We start from the raw sequence: 14,703 nt of genomic DNA on the forward strand, positions 1-14,703 counted from the left end.
CCATCCCCTCGATCCACTTGTTGGGACTTGAGCTCAAATTGTAATTAAACCCCGAGACTGAGTCCCTTCTCCCCGCATTTCCCATTTAGTTCACCAGGCTGCCTGTTCCTTTTTGAGTCCTCGACCGCCGTCAGTTTTCCCAAAATCGCTCCGTGCATATAACCTTGCTTGTTTTCTGTTCCACGAGAGGTTGTCGCGATCTCGTACCTAGGCAGATGTCCCGACAACAGAAAGTTCTTTTTCCCAAAACCAGCCCTGATGGTTCCAACAACGCCGGGTTGTGCCAGTTTCCAAATTCAAGGTTGCCCCATCATTATCATCATGCCCAGGACAGGCCACCCCAGCAAATCTTTCGTACAAAAAGAAAGCATGTTCTCAAGGCCTGTGACCGATGCCGAGTTAAGAAGTCCAAGGTACGATTCGTTCTGCATATCCATGTTAGCTGTATTATCTCACTGACTCATTTTGACTCTTGTTCAGTGCGATGGCAACCAGCCTTGTGGTAGATGCTTGGCATACAACCAATACTGCGTCTTTCGAGACAGAAAAGCAACGCAGGAAAAGGTTTATTCCAGGGGGTAAGTGCATTCCCTGATTTCGCAAAAAAAGGGATTTAATGCCGATAGGCTAGAAGAGGGACTGACAGACTGTTATCTTTTATAGGTTTGTAGAAATGCTCATTTCACAGCACGCCGTTCATCTCCAGGCCCTTCAGGACTTGTACAGGCGCTGTGTAAGCTGTGAAGGGCTTCCGGGCTCAACCCTAGAGGACCCGGTCCACGGTCTTCCCGGAACGCATGCAATTCTAGACCAACTGGGTCTGATCAAACACGCTGAAGAAATGACCGAAGACCCCCAGGCAGTTCTTGCAGACATTATAGACTATTTGAAGTCTCTGGAAACTGCTTCGGACGGCCTTGATTCGGCGGAATCCACAGAGCCCAGCGAGGCCACCCAGTCTGGCGGCCCATCTCCAGAACCCAGTACCCCAAGAGAGCTTCCAGAAGCTTCCGAGCCTTCTATTGCAGACAAATGGAGCGGATCAACCGACAATTACTATCAGTACCAGGGTCTTGATAGCCACAAATCTGCGGCGCAACCCCATCACCACCATCATCACCACCACCAACAACAACAACAACACTCAAGCCTTACCCCCTCAATGGGCTCTTTTCCCTATCAGGACCATGTTGGCCATTCACACCTGCTTGAACCCAGCAGCACCCAGCAGCCACGATACGGACCAGTCGACACCTGCTGCCAAGACAACGAGCTGCCCAGTGAGGCAATGTGGTCGCTGCCTTATCATCATCATATGCCTGGGTTCCTTCCATATGGAAATAGAGAACATCTCATGACTATAGAGCAGGACACCTACTCCGGGATGTCCCAGTACGGAAATGGCTTTTACGGCACGTATCTGCAGAGGTGACAATCAATTCCCCGCAAGAAAACCCGCGAGAGACCTGCAGTTTGCCTGTCAGCCAGATGACCCGTTTTCTTTTGAAAATTACATGCATTGCATACGCACTTGATATACCAGAGGTGACAAGCTTTCTTTGTTTGGCATTCGTATCTTTGTTGCATTGTTTGAGAATCTTTTTTCAGTTGCATTGATTGATGTGTCGTTGCATTCGAGGGAAGCGAAGACTGCGGTACGTGTAGTTGCCTGACGTAGGCCTGGCCACGTGGTCCCGCAATAGCAATTGATATCCTTTTTTTTTTTTTGGATTTTCTAGTAATAAACAGTAACTAAGATTAGTTGATATGAACTTACATCACTGAGACACACTTCGCAATACAATGTTCAAAACCTCTATTATAATCAACGCCCGTTGTATCACTATGTAAATATATAGAAAAGGGAGATAATACATGTAAAATGAATTCAATTTTCCTCGAAGAATCCGCTAGCCCTGAATGAACACCCCATTATTTAAAACAGAAGAATCTAAAGAAAAAGAAAGAAAAATGCCATGCAAACGGTGAAACTGGTACTCTCTACTCCTCGTCTGTATCTGTTTCGGTATCCGTCTCGCTTGTGTCTTCGACTTCACCTTCTGTGTCACTTTCCTCATCAGAGTCATCGTGTGCTGGCTTTGTCTTTTTCTTGGGTGGTGCAGCACCGGTCTTTAGAGCCTGCATTTGGCCGGCAATAGAATCTAGTTGTCCTGTTAGCAAATGAATCAACAACCCCAAAAATACATTGTCATCTTACCCTCATCGGGCTCGCTGATGTCGTCTTCCTCCTCTAGAGCGGCAGCCTTGGCCGGGTCGTCGATGTGCAATGTGATTTCTTGCTTAGCGTCGAATCCCATGTAACTGTCAGAGACAAGGTGGAGCGCAAAGGAGAAGTCGCCCGCTTGTGGCGGAGCTTGGAATTGCATCTTGAGCGTTTGCACGTTGAATGTAGGCTTGCCATTCTCGTCAAAGATGGGCTTATCAAATGTCGTAAAGGGGAATGGAGGAACTGCAATTTTTCCTTGCTTTGGGTCGGCAAGGAAGGCATACCACCTCGGCGAGTAGTCACGTGCCAGATATGGGGCGTGTGCAAGCGAGGGCTGAATGATATCTTGCTTCTCTTCCACAATCGATCCATCTGACTTCTTGACCTTCCTAGCCTTGCCTGGCTTCCGGTTGAGCAGGGCATCCAAATCGCCCTCGTCTGGATCAATATCTTCCAAGTCCAGTTCATTTACCTTAGGCACATTTTCTGTGCCAGGGGGAACGATGCGTGCCTTTATCACAAGTTGAACCAAACTGCTAGGCGTAATCACTCGCTCTCCAACAACCTTGAAGAACGCCTTTGAAATCTCAAGGTACGGTAGTTGCTTGGCAACAGCTATTGAACTTTGGTATTGTTGATCTGTCAACAGACCAGGTCCGACAGTCAAGGAACGTCTTTTCTCCTCCGGTAAATTCATGTACTTCTGAACAGAAAGGTGTGTCTTGGCATCGCTGCCCTCAACTGCCTTGGCGACTTCTGGGGTGAAGTATGGCAATTGAAGAAGGGGAGAAGAACCGGGCGCAACAGCTTGGATTAGGTTTTGAGACATGCGGTACGCGCCAATAACAGGTAAGAGGTTGCCAAAAGCCAGAGCAATAGCGGTGAAGGATTCGTTCAGTGACAAGGCGATGGAACCAGATTCAAATTTTTCTGGAAGAGTCAGCTTTCAACCCAATAGAAACAAGAGACGTAATCACAAACCTTCATTGAGTGTCGTGTCCTCTAGATCGAGGCGGTTGAGATATGCCCATAATAAAGCCAGAGTCTTTCTCCTTGTGGAATCATCCAGTTTTCGAAGTGTTTCGCGGTCAACAGTCGTCAGGATCTTCTCATCAATGGCCAATACTTTCTTCTCGACCTTTGCCAGACCAGCTTCCGCCCTGGGACCCTTCAACAAGCCCTTGAACTCTTCACCAGTAGACAGAGCGCTCACGACACGGCCACCAAGCATGTCCTCCTTGTATTCCCTGAAAATGTTGCCAGCGCTAGCAACGAGAACCTTCTCCCGAGTGAAGCGCTGGGAACCGTACCACCATTTTCCGACGATATAGGGCAAGAGAATGCCAAGCAGGCCACCGTAAACCAAGAGAACGTATTTACCGCTTCCTTCGGTGATGATCAATTTAGGCAAAGCGATACCGATACTGTAGCTCTGCTTGCCATCAGGGTGCCCATATTGCAAGTAGTTGTTGCGAATTTCCTCATCGGTCAGGGCCTTGTAGGCCTTGGTCAGCTCGACAAAACGTTCGTTGAGATCCTCTATTGTCTCGTTCTTTGCAGGGTCTGGTCTAATCTTGTCCGGGTGGTAAATGAGAGACATCCGTTTGTAGTGGCGTGATATGGCTTTCTCGTCGGCACTCTGTATAGCCAAGTTAGCTACGGTGCTTCTCAAAAAAAAAAAAAAAAAAATATGTCGCTACTCACTCGAGACACTCCGAGAATCTCATATGGGTCATAAATCTTGGGCGCGGTCCTTGCTGTAACAAGCATGAGATAGACCATCCAGGCCATTATCGCCCAACCGCAGAGCACCGCGATCGCGCGCTTAACCCGGCGTTCTTTGCGAAGCCTTTTCCGCTTCTGGCCTTGAACGAGGTCATCTTGTTGGGGTTTGAAGTCCGAGCTTATTCTTGGAGCAGTAGATTCGGGCTCTAGAAAGCACGGGGTAGGTTAGACATGCATGCAACATCAAATGTGACCAACGAGACTCACTCTTCGGTGGCTTCAGGAAACTGTATGTGAGAGGGAGAGTGACGAGGCCGGTGAGCGTGAGGACGAAGTATGGGAAAAATTGGCCCTGTTTCTCGAGGTTAGCTGAGGGCGAATAAAACTGGAAGATGTGTCCCTAACCTGCTCATCGTAGCTGTAATCCGTGGACGACATGTTGCGAAAGCGTGGCGGCTGCAATCAGCGCAGCGCCGGAAAAAGAACTGGTGTCTTGGAATTAAAATGAGAGACAAGACACAGAGTGCCTGCGCATTCCTACTAATCTGGCGCTTGAGTCGAAGATGTGAGAATGTGCAAGTTGTCGAGGGCGATTTGTCTGCGCCATACAAAACAGTGCGGTGCGACGCTCCTTCCTAATCGATCTAAAGGACACGGTTAACGCTTAACACTCCGCAGACCGCCTGCCGTATACAGACTAGTGTTTATTTTCGGCCCTACGTGGGTGGTCACGGGATCTCCGGCCCTCGCGTTTCCTTTTTGGCCCGAGTTGAACCAACATTTACTGATATTATAACGCTTCTTTTAAACCAGCTCTAATATTCTTTGCAACTTTTGTGATTTTTTAACGTATTTGAAATATTTACAGTTTTTTTAGAGGCCACAAATGACAAATGTCGAATTCCCGCCCGCCAAAGTGTACGAGGCATCACAACATCAACAACAGCGACCGTACCCTTCGTTTACCACAGCGTATCTTCGGGAGGACCGCTTGAGAAATCAACCTGCAGTGCTGGTAGCTCAAGCACCGAGAACGATGCGAGCACGACCAACTCAGCGGGACATGGCTCAAGCTCAGTAGCCAACAACCTCAAATGATACTGGTTTCGGGTAGCGCGGAGTTCACCAGGGGAGCCATGATACGGACCAATCCAAATATTGGGTACTTTGACCGATATTCTTCATTGCTACAAGTCGAGAGGCTCTTGATCCTGTGAATCCGGGGTCGGTTCGGAGGAAAGGATGTTTGGGGAACAGCTTATTGTGGATAGTCGCAGTAGATGGCGCACACAGGTTGTTGCTGTTCCCGAAGTGACCAGATCTTTGGGGCGTTTCTGGACGACGGTCGGCAGGGAAATCCCATGGGAGATCCCCGAACTAGTAAAAGGACATCACTCGTCGTCGTGACTGTCATGTGTTGATATAGTCGAGGTGACCGAAATATTCGAGCATATTGTAGCACAGACTTGGGTCATCGCCCGGCACACCGCCGAACACGCGGTACTCCTCTGTCTTGACCCCATTCGCTCTGGAACGCACTGTATGCTGCGAAACCGACCAATCTTCAACGCCTATGTGCCGGGAAGGGGCGGCGGGGTTGGTGATGAGCGGCATAGCGTGGACTGGAGCGAGAGTAGGGGAGGCAACGGGCGAGAAGTCATCGTCGGACAGTTGTTGATCACGAAGCGAATTGTCACGATTGCGGGATCGCGGTCTTGTGCGGCGACGGTTGTGTCTCTGGCCCATGGTTGAAATAGAGGATTGAATTGAATCGTAGGATGAACGCTCGAATTGCGAATGAAGATCGATGCAAGAAGGGTATGTACATCAATCGGTGAGTTGTAGAGGGAAGGGAGATGGTCGCCCCCGTTTATAGGGAGGCGATGAAGGAGGGAAACAAAGAGCATCGGCAAGAGTCGACGCGGGTCTATTTAAATACTATCGTGAAGCTCACGACTGACGATATCGGCCGGCGCAAGTGAGTCATCGGCGCTACGGCTAGCGTTAGCGTCACCGGGTGCTTCGGCCCACTCAGCCTTAATTCAGCTGACGAGCGATCACGTTAGGCATACTTGTTGTGTGTTTGTAGCATTCGTCAGAGCTAGCTGGCATGACGGAAGCCTAACAATAATAACAATGCTGCATGGCATGATAGATTTTCGCCTTTGTTTTCGTCTTCTCCCCGAATTCCGTCTGTATTGCGTGACTGCGACCGACAACAACAGGTGATGAGTCAATTTGCCTCCGTGGTGGTGTGACTCACCCACGCATGGCGCGACGCCGGAACCACTCCTATCGATGATCTACAACCCACCTCCAGTTTGCCTTTGTATAGGCCGCTACCAAATGTTGGTAGTCTTGAAAAAACTCTGGTCTCTTGACCCCACCAGGAAAATAAAACTATGGATGACTCAAGAGAATCGCTATTATTTCCACATATCCCCAAAACCATGCTCATTATCTAGGTAACCTTATTTTGCGCTCTATCAGCGACTAGAGCTATTCCGGATGATCTCTAGAGCCTTGTCGCCCTTTGGCGCCGTGGTCAGGTTCTCGTATCCATCCGCCGTGACCAGGATGTCGTCCTCGATTCGGACTCCGCCAACGGGGATGTACTTTTCCACCAGGCTAAAGTTGATAAGCCGTGCTATCGGCAGCTTCCGTGCGTTCTCGATGGCTAGCCGGTTGAAGTAGATGCCTGGTTCTACCGTCACAATCATGTTCTCTTCCAAAGGCACCGTCGAAAGCGTTGTCGCTACGCCTGGCACCAGCTTAAACTCAGGGCCAGTCTCTTCGTACGCCATCACCGACTTTTCAGACACGTCGTGCACTTCTAGCCCGACATGGTGTCCAAGGCCATGCGGGAAAAATAGTACCGACGCTCTGGCTTGTTGAATTTCCTCCACAGAACCTGTGTGGAAAATGCCCAATTTCAGTAATTCCTCGATCGCGACTCGGTGGGCATGCGCATGGACATCCCCAAATCGTACGCCCGGTTTAATCATTTGGATACACTCCTCCTGCATCCTTTCTACAGCACGGTAAATATTGCGAGACTCGAGCGTTGGCCAATTTCCCGTAGACCCAATGGGGAATGTGCGAGTCACGTCCGAGGCGTAGCAGGAAAACTCAGCCCCGGCGTCAAGGCACACCAATGGCCGGCTGCCAAATGGCTCGTCGTTTTTCATATAATGGAGGACCGAGGCATTCTCCCCCGAGGCAGCAATGATTCCATAAGCTTGCTCTGGAGAGCCATGAGTAATGCATGTCTCAAGGAAGAGACCGGCAATTTCCGACTCTCCTGTCATCTTCCCAATACCTTCTAAAACTGCCGTATGCGCCAGGCCCGAGACGATATTGGCGCGCCGTATCAATTCAATCTCTGTGGCATCTTTGACACCACGACTTGTATTCATGGCCGATACGAGGCTTTCACTTTCTAGCTGTTGGTCCCCGCCTTTTGACGGTGGCCGGTGATCGGGATGAAGGATATAGATTTGGTGCTTGCGACCCTGATCCTGGAGCCAAGCATCTATATCGAAGGAAAGATGGCTCACGTATTTCGCACTGTCAATATCGAACCTGCATACAATTCACGTCAGTACAGGTGCTTTCTTGCTGGAATAACAAACGGCGTCTATACCGTTCCATAGCTTCTTCAGTTGTGAGCGTTGGCCCCATCCACACAGCTTGTCGCAAGTCGAAATCGGGAACATAGAGGGTCAAGAGGTCGAAGCGCACATCATAGGTAAGATGACAATCGGGATTGTCCACCCCGCTCAAGTAGTAAAAATAACGTCGCTGGCGAAAGACCACGGCCTGGTCCGAATCGTCGAAGAGAACCGTCGGCTTGCCGATGAGGTAGATAAGCCCGTGTGAAATCCCAAGCTTCGAGGCGACTTTTCGCGCATGTTGTTTTGCTATTCAGCCAGAGAGACGATTAGTCTATTGGAATATGCCAGAAGTGTACGGAGTAGAGAGGTAGACAGCTAGCTGACTTGCATGTCTCAGTGGAGACTACGTACCAGGATACTTGTTGCCGCCGTGGGCAGGGATAGTAAGGCTAATGTGTAAATTTTGCAGCATTTCAACCGGCGGACCCGCGCTGGCTGGGTTTGTAGGGTGAAGTGGGTTGAAGGCATCCATGGTTGCGATATGCAGAGGGGAAGTAACGTTGGAGATGTGCTGTTCGCGATAAACAACGCCGATTGCTTAGTCATCATCAACATATCTGCATATAGATCCACCAATTGGCTGCATGTTAATCAATAACATAGAAGAAGGGAATGATTTTACATGTGATTATTATTAAAATTATGATCCTACGCAGTATGTACGCGGTTGTAGGAATATTAAGGTGGCCATACGAAGACTGATCTTCAATTTCAAAAAAGTAGATCTATATCTTAGAGGCTGCAGTTGATATTTTTCAATGTTGAAGGACAATCATCTAAATATGAAACACTGGGTTTTCCATCACTTCTGTCCAAACTGCCTTGAATTCTGCTAGTAGCCGTGTATGAGGTATAAAGGCTTTGTCCAGATAAGCCAACACTCGAGACCAGTCACTCAAAACGAACGCCCGCGATACCTTCCAGAGGGTTATTCTAAACCACCTGCCCGCTGGCGAATCTGCAGTTGTTGCTACACTAGCAGTCAGGATCTGCCAGGCTGTGAGCTCGAATGATGTACAGAGTCGGGTGTCCGATTCGCCGAGGATAGCTTTTAGCTCCGAGGTCAAGACACTGAGGTCAGCAGCGGATATGGGAAACCGATCGCTCGAGAGATGAAGAAAGATGCGAATGCATAGACCCAGGGAAGATATATATGCTGGGTAGCTTCGCAAAATATCAGCATTATTTAGGATTTCTAAGATGCGTTGGTCGATCTCCCTGGCAACGAATTCTTCCGCCGTGTCGTATCTCATCGAGTACTCAATGGCGGTACGGAGACTGGAGAGGTCTTGAGATATAGAGTCGATGGTTTCAGGAACAGTCTTTGGTAGAAACAAATGCGATATATTCATGCTTGGCTTGGGAAGAATTGCTATATCTTCCGTCGTGTCCCTAGTAGTCGTTATTAGCGGATGTAATATTTTTTTTAAAAAAAAAGTGTACCGTTTTCATACGAGAGAATCAAATGTGAAAACCAAGAAATGCCATCAAAATTATTGTGCTGCTGTTTTCTGACCTGTAACATATGTCTGAAGCCGATCATGTGAGTTTCGTACCCTATCTCCCTCTTTGCCAAACGCTAGTATCCACAGGAATCAGCCTTTTTTTGGTGGTAAGTAGAGTAGTGGTTGGAAGCTTACCTCACAGTGCGCCAACGTCAATACCGCCGCGAGAACCCCATCGGTCACCGCTGTTGCAGGGTTATTCAACCTGGAATTGATAATCTTAACAGCCTTGACTTGGTGCATCTCCACGTCGCCGACTGAGCCCGAACCAGTCAAACTGTCATGAAAAGCCACCAAGGCCAACGATGCCTCCAAAAGAGCTGGCTCGGCATAATTCAGCTGCATCCACGACCATTCTCGTATCAGGGTAGCCTGGTCCGCCGCCAACGTGAGAAGCAAAGGCCGGAAAGAGCGGTAGACTATATTACACAATTAAGACCATGGTCTCCGGTAGATCATCAAGGCCAGTAGCTTACATTGATAAATGCTCGCGTAATTAGCCTCGGTGGATATCAGAGTATACGGCGAAACAGTAACACGAAACTGCTTTTCGGACCCATCCGGCGATGGACTTTTATCCTTTCTCGCCAATCGCAGCTTGTCAGATGGCTGCTCCGGCTGGCGGTGTCGCGTACGTCTCGCCTTGTTGGATCTACTAATAGTACCCTCTAAGCGTTCACGTCGCTTCTCAAAGTTCTTTCGCGTGACATGAGCCCGCATCTGCTTAATGTCGGCCTCCCCTAGCGCCGGATTCGTGGACGTCAAGAACGTGAAATGAGAGTCCATTGTGGGTTTCTTTGCAACCAGCTGTGAATTCGTGTTTATCCCTGACCAGAGATGGGTAGTGAGAATGACGTTCAATATTAATGCTAGCTTACAAATCTCATAAATAATGCGCGTGTCTTAGGACAGGTAATTGCGCTAGTCCCAATTTGGAAAACAAGATTCACTTCTTGTTTGCCAAAACAGGTTAGCCGTAATAAGTCTTATAAATGTAATGACCAGTTCACATTCTTGTTTCCCAAATATGGTAAGGAAGGGTATACAGCGATTTCAGGGCGTGTTCGCCTCTTTGCCATTTCTAATCAAGATGCAGACATGCTGGCTATAAAAGGGACGGCGTGAACATGTATTGTTCAGGTCAACACCAAGTTCCAACCAAGTACTCATTCAAATATTTGAAAATCGAGAAATCCGAACATATCGCAATGCATCCATTCGCAAGCAACTTATCTGGCAACCATGCTTTAGTTACCGGTAAGCTATAGCCGCTAGCAAGAAAATAAAATGGGATAAAGAAAAAAAAAGTATTGACAATTCCTTGCAGGAGGCTCCAAAGGCATCGGCCGTCTGATCGTTCAAGCCCTGCTGGCTGAGGGTGTCAATGTGTCCTATTGTGCCCGAAGCCCTCGAGGCGATGAGTTCTCGGCTTTCAATGGAGCTACAGACGGGGCCAGGGCTGTTGCATCCGCTGTTGACATCGCCAATCCGTCAGACATCAAGAACTGGGTAGAGAAATCCGCGAGGGAGTTTGGAAAGATTGACTGTGTTGTGGCAAATGGTGAGCCCATACCCTCTCTATATCCATATTCAAGTTAATACCCTATTCAATAGCGTCCCCGCTATTCCACGATGTGACACCCGAGCACTGGGAGAAGAGCTTTCGTGCTGATATCATGGGCCTTGTGACTCTTCTGGATGCAACCGAGCCACATCTAAAAGAACGCGCCGAAGCGGGAGGCTCTCCGTCTGTCGTGGTAATTACGTCCATAGCTGGCTACGAGCTTATCCTGCCCATGATCGGTAGCCCGTATACAAGCTTTACTCGAACCAAAGCCGTCATCGCCAAGGACTATGCTCGCAAATTCGCGCCGATGGGAATCCGCATTAATACTTTGCCTTTAGGCATGGTCAATACACCTAATATCACTCATCCGGATGGTTCGGTCGAGTGGAGTTCCTTTCAGACGTTCAAGAAAGATAATTCCGAGTGGATGAAGGAGGCAGAGGCGAAGATTCCTCTCAAGAGGGTGGCAGAGGCTGACGAGGTTGCTAATGTAGTTGTTTTCTTGGCGAGTCGGCTTTCTAGTTATATCTGCGGTGCAACGATCCCCGTTGATGGCTCGATTTCAGCGGCTCTACTGTAGACAGCTAGGAAATAGAGGATACTGATGTTCATTCATGAATTGACATGTTTGAATTTCTGAAATATCAAGCTTAGAAACAAGCACCTATAACATAAGCTCAACCATTCATAAGGCCGGCCATCATCCCTCCGTAGCGATCCCCTTGAACCGTGTTCCGCTGCAGCAGCCCATTGAGATCCTCTAGTTCGTGCTCACTGAGAGTCACGTCTTTGAGATTCTCCTCCACCCTTGCCACCGTCGTGCAACCAGGAATCGGCACCACCTGGGGCATATTAGACTTCTGTCCCTGGGCTTTGACCCACGCAATAGCGGTTTGCGCGGGAGTGACACCTTTGGAGGTGGATATTTTCTGGACTTCCTCTGCTATCCGCAGGTTTTCTTCGAATGCACCTGGTTGAAAACGAGGTTGGGCCCGTCGGAAATCCTTTTCGTCGATATCAGAAAGCGACTTGAACTGGCCGGTGAGGAAGCCCCATCCAAGAGGTGAGTAAGCTACAATGGGAATGTCCAGCTCTGCGCAGGTTGTAGCAACGCCGTTCTCGAGTGCATCGGGAGTGAATAATGACATTTCAATTTCCACTACGGAGATTGGATGGACAGCATGCGCGCCGCGGATAGTTGCTACGCTGCATTCACTTAATCCAATACCGCCAATTTTGCCCTCTTTGACATATTCTGCAAGCGCCTTGATCGTCTCCTCGATGGGGACCTGGGGGTCAATGCGCGCTGGCTCGAAGATACTGATGGGGACTCGCCCTTGGAGCTTTTCCAAACAGTTTTCGACACTCTTCCTAACGCCCTCGGGGCTATTATCAGGTCCTCTGGTGAGAGAAAAACATCCCTTTACACTCAAGACAACCTTTTTGCTATCTTCGGGATATTTGCGAAAGTAGTATTCCAGCAGCTGAAGGGAGTTGGCATCAGGGGGGCCGTAGAATTCTCCGGCGTTCCAGAAGTTGGCACCAAGTTCGAGGGACCTTTTCATGACTTTGACTGCGTCATCATAGGATATTTGTTTGGGTCGGGTGGTGAGCCCTAAAGACCATAGTCAAAAGATGAAGAATGGTAACGTCTGAGGTTTACTCACCCATTAGGCCGAATCCAATCGACCCCACCTTTTTGTTGAGGATAGTTGCAGACATTGTTTCTTTTTTTAGATGAAAATAACTATCTTCAACAGTTTGCTCTTGAATTGACGATACAGTCGTTGTCGGCTAGGTGCACTGTTTGGTATATTTATATCCATTGTTGATGAAACAAACACGTAAGCTTAGTTCCTATCGACTTACCGGTTTTAAAGGTTGATGCCGAATGTCCACCTAGGTCCGACATTGCAATTAGTTTGTATAGAAAATCATAACTGGCCAATGAGGTGGCTGGATCTGCTGCTATGCGCTAGAGTTTAGCTTCCGAATGGGCCAATTAAATCTGATAGAAGATTCTCCACATCGAATGTTCCCATCGTCGACCAATAGTAGTCTTTCCTCCGAGTTGCTTTTTGAGGATTTGATGGATTCATCATTGTCGAGCGAGCCGGAGATAACAAAATTTCGAGATAGTCTCGCTTTAAACACTTAAATCCGCAAGATATTGGCGGACATAATGTCTATGGTACGGACGAGTACATCTCGAAGCGAAGTGCCCGATCGAGACAAGAGCGAGCTTTGTTGGAGAAATGATTTTCTCGCACAGAGGAAAGATGGACCGGTAACGGTGTAGTAGGAACACGTGGGTAATAGGGGAAACGTGACACCATAAGGTAGGAGACGTCATCATCGCCTATCGGAGGGTTTATGCCATGGAGTCTCAGACGTGACTCCTCTGGAATAGGAAAACCAGTAGGCGTGGCTTGTTGTTCGCCGTCTTTCATACCATTCGATTCTTCGTTTTCAATAATTCGCTCCGCCACATCGGCCAAGAATTGGCCCTCGTGGCCACACTGGCGAAGAAAACCAACTGCTCTGAGCCGGGTGTGGGTGACACGGCAACGAGTGGCGACGAAAAACAAAGGCGATATTAATTCATCTTTTGCAACAGAAATAAGAACCGTAATCCTGAACATTGTTAGGTCAAAAAACACTAGATTATCATCAAGGACGATTTCTTGTCCGATGTGTTTGGCTCGGTTTATGAGAGTGAGACAGCCATGGTACGTCCGGAGGATATGACAATCTATCAAAACCCCCTGTGTGATGTCGTCGGCCGAGAATTTCGTCATAAAACGATTGAATCTTTCGAGCCAGTGGTTCAATAGAATTGTTTCAGGGGAGGGAACCACAAAGTTACTACGCCATCTAGGTATGGATTCACTCAAAAGATCCCGTCTCATGTCGGCACTGCAAGCAGCTGCAAGGCCGGCCAGGCATTGGCTCGCATCTGTAATACTTCCAAATTCAAGCGGGGCTTCGTTCAGTATGTATGTCGAAGGTGTACTCTCATTGTTACTACCGAGAGATGGTGCGTGAGGCCTCCAGCTTAGTTGTCGAGCTGTTTGGCGACTTGTCACATCCGGTTTAGAAAAGCCTGGCAACGGCAGGCGTACGTGCGAATCAATAGAACGCCCCTCCAGCACAGGCGTGTGCATTTCAAGGTAAGAAAAGAGCTGCAACAGCTGCGCGAGTAGTGGGTCCCAGGTAGATGAGGGCTTGATCGAACCCAAGTTGTTGCTGCGTGCTGCAGACGGCTTCAACGAGCGGATATGTCTGAGAAGGATGTCTCTTCCGGCTATGACATGCTGCAAAGCTGCATAACAGTTTCCTTGGAGTTCTTCAAACAGGCAGAAAATCAGACATGACAGTAGCACGACGTTCACGTCTGGATTAGGGTTGTTGATCAAAGAATGCAATGCTTTGCCATAGTGATAAAAGACGATGTGTTGCTGTTCATCTGGCGCAGCGTTACTTCCGCTCCATGGATCAGCTGTAGGTATATTAAGCAGGTGGCCGATAGAAAGAATGATATGCTGAATAGCGGGCTCGGCATAGCTTATTTGTAGTGCATAAGTATTCCAAATCTCGGCGCTGGAAAAATTGGCAAGACTGGGCGCGAAATTGGCAAATGACCAAAAGGCATGGCGCTCGGTTTCAGTTTGAAACTGCTGGGTCATTGGGACGACCAGGAACAGCGAAGGGCGTGACTGGTGTCTTCTTTGCAGCTGGGTCTCTTGCGAGGGGTAGCCGTCGCAGGCGCGTCCAGTAGAGAGACATCGTTGGCAGTGCGGTTTGGTTTCGTCGCATTTCACTTTCCGGATCCTTATAGACTGGCGATTAGACAGCTATCCGCAGGGGCCGGTTGATGATGGATAGAACAGTACTTGCAGGTGGCGCATCCGAAGGCCGATTTCTGGCGCCGATTAACAGCCTGCGGTTTGCCCATTGCTCTGTGCGGAGTAGTGGTGGATATTGCCGGGGCATCCCGGACAGGTC

General features: G+C 48.8%; 8 protein-coding genes across 8 annotated transcripts; 2 read left to right on the forward strand and 6 right to left on the reverse strand.

Moving 5' to 3' along the window:
* Window positions 1-369: 369 nt before the first annotated feature.
* Window positions 370-1,432, forward strand: TRUGW13939_09042 (uncharacterized protein; the record flags this gene model as incomplete). Its single annotated transcript, XM_035492167.1, has 3 exons — window positions 370-413; window positions 481-531; window positions 664-1,432. 3 exons carry the CDS (start codon window positions 370-372, stop codon window positions 1,430-1,432), a joined length of 864 nt encoding a protein of 287 aa, XP_035348060.1.
* Window positions 1,433-2,001: 569 nt separating this feature from the next.
* Window positions 2,002-4,390, reverse strand: TRUGW13939_09043 (uncharacterized protein; the record flags this gene model as incomplete). Its single annotated transcript, XM_035492168.1, has 6 exons — window positions 2,002-2,162; window positions 2,219-3,157; window positions 3,209-3,866; window positions 3,932-4,158; window positions 4,220-4,304; window positions 4,358-4,390. 6 exons carry the CDS (start codon window positions 4,388-4,390, stop codon window positions 2,002-2,004), a joined length of 2,103 nt encoding a protein of 700 aa, XP_035348061.1.
* A 972-nt stretch (window positions 4,391-5,362) lies between these two features.
* Window positions 5,363-5,698, reverse strand: TRUGW13939_09044 (uncharacterized protein; the record flags this gene model as incomplete). Its single annotated transcript, XM_035492169.1, has 1 exon — window positions 5,363-5,698. The coding sequence occupies one exon, from the start codon at window positions 5,696-5,698 to the stop codon at window positions 5,363-5,365; it is 336 nt and encodes a 111-aa protein (XP_035348062.1).
* Window positions 5,699-6,438: 740 nt separating this feature from the next.
* TRUGW13939_09045 (uncharacterized protein) lies at window positions 6,439-8,098 on the reverse strand (the record flags this gene model as incomplete). Its single annotated transcript, XM_035492170.1, has 3 exons — window positions 6,439-7,534; window positions 7,596-7,872; window positions 7,978-8,098. 3 exons carry the CDS (start codon window positions 8,096-8,098, stop codon window positions 6,439-6,441), a joined length of 1,494 nt encoding a protein of 497 aa, XP_035348063.1.
* Window positions 8,099-8,402: 304 nt separating this feature from the next.
* TRUGW13939_09046 (uncharacterized protein) lies at window positions 8,403-9,917 on the reverse strand (the record flags this gene model as incomplete). The annotated part of the gene is made up of 4 exons (XM_035492171.1): window positions 8,403-9,018; window positions 9,081-9,205; window positions 9,267-9,550; window positions 9,608-9,917. The coding sequence occupies 4 exons, from the start codon at window positions 9,915-9,917 to the stop codon at window positions 8,403-8,405; spliced, it is 1,335 nt and encodes a 444-aa protein (XP_035348064.1).
* Window positions 9,918-10,339: 422 nt separating this feature from the next.
* Window positions 10,340-11,278, forward strand: TRUGW13939_09047 (uncharacterized protein; the record flags this gene model as incomplete). Its single annotated transcript, XM_035492172.1, has 3 exons — window positions 10,340-10,388; window positions 10,459-10,692; window positions 10,746-11,278. The coding sequence occupies 3 exons, from the start codon at window positions 10,340-10,342 to the stop codon at window positions 11,276-11,278; spliced, it is 816 nt and encodes a 271-aa protein (XP_035348065.1).
* Window positions 11,279-11,375: 97 nt separating this feature from the next.
* Window positions 11,376-12,420, reverse strand: TRUGW13939_09048 (uncharacterized protein; the record flags this gene model as incomplete). Its single annotated transcript, XM_035492173.1, has 2 exons — window positions 11,376-12,313; window positions 12,366-12,420. The coding sequence occupies 2 exons, from the start codon at window positions 12,418-12,420 to the stop codon at window positions 11,376-11,378; spliced, it is 993 nt and encodes a 330-aa protein (XP_035348066.1).
* A 464-nt stretch (window positions 12,421-12,884) lies between these two features.
* TRUGW13939_09049 (uncharacterized protein) lies at window positions 12,885-14,384 on the reverse strand (the record flags this gene model as incomplete). Its single annotated transcript, XM_035492174.1, has 1 exon — window positions 12,885-14,384. One exon carries the CDS (start codon window positions 14,382-14,384, stop codon window positions 12,885-12,887), a length of 1,500 nt encoding a protein of 499 aa, XP_035348067.1.
* Between the last annotated feature and the right edge of the window lie 319 nt (window positions 14,385-14,703).

The sequence above is a fragment of the Talaromyces rugulosus genome, chromosome V, assembly GCF_013368755.1.
Source record: "Talaromyces rugulosus chromosome V, complete sequence".
Taxonomy (NCBI): domain Eukaryota; kingdom Fungi; phylum Ascomycota; class Eurotiomycetes; order Eurotiales; family Trichocomaceae; genus Talaromyces; species Talaromyces rugulosus.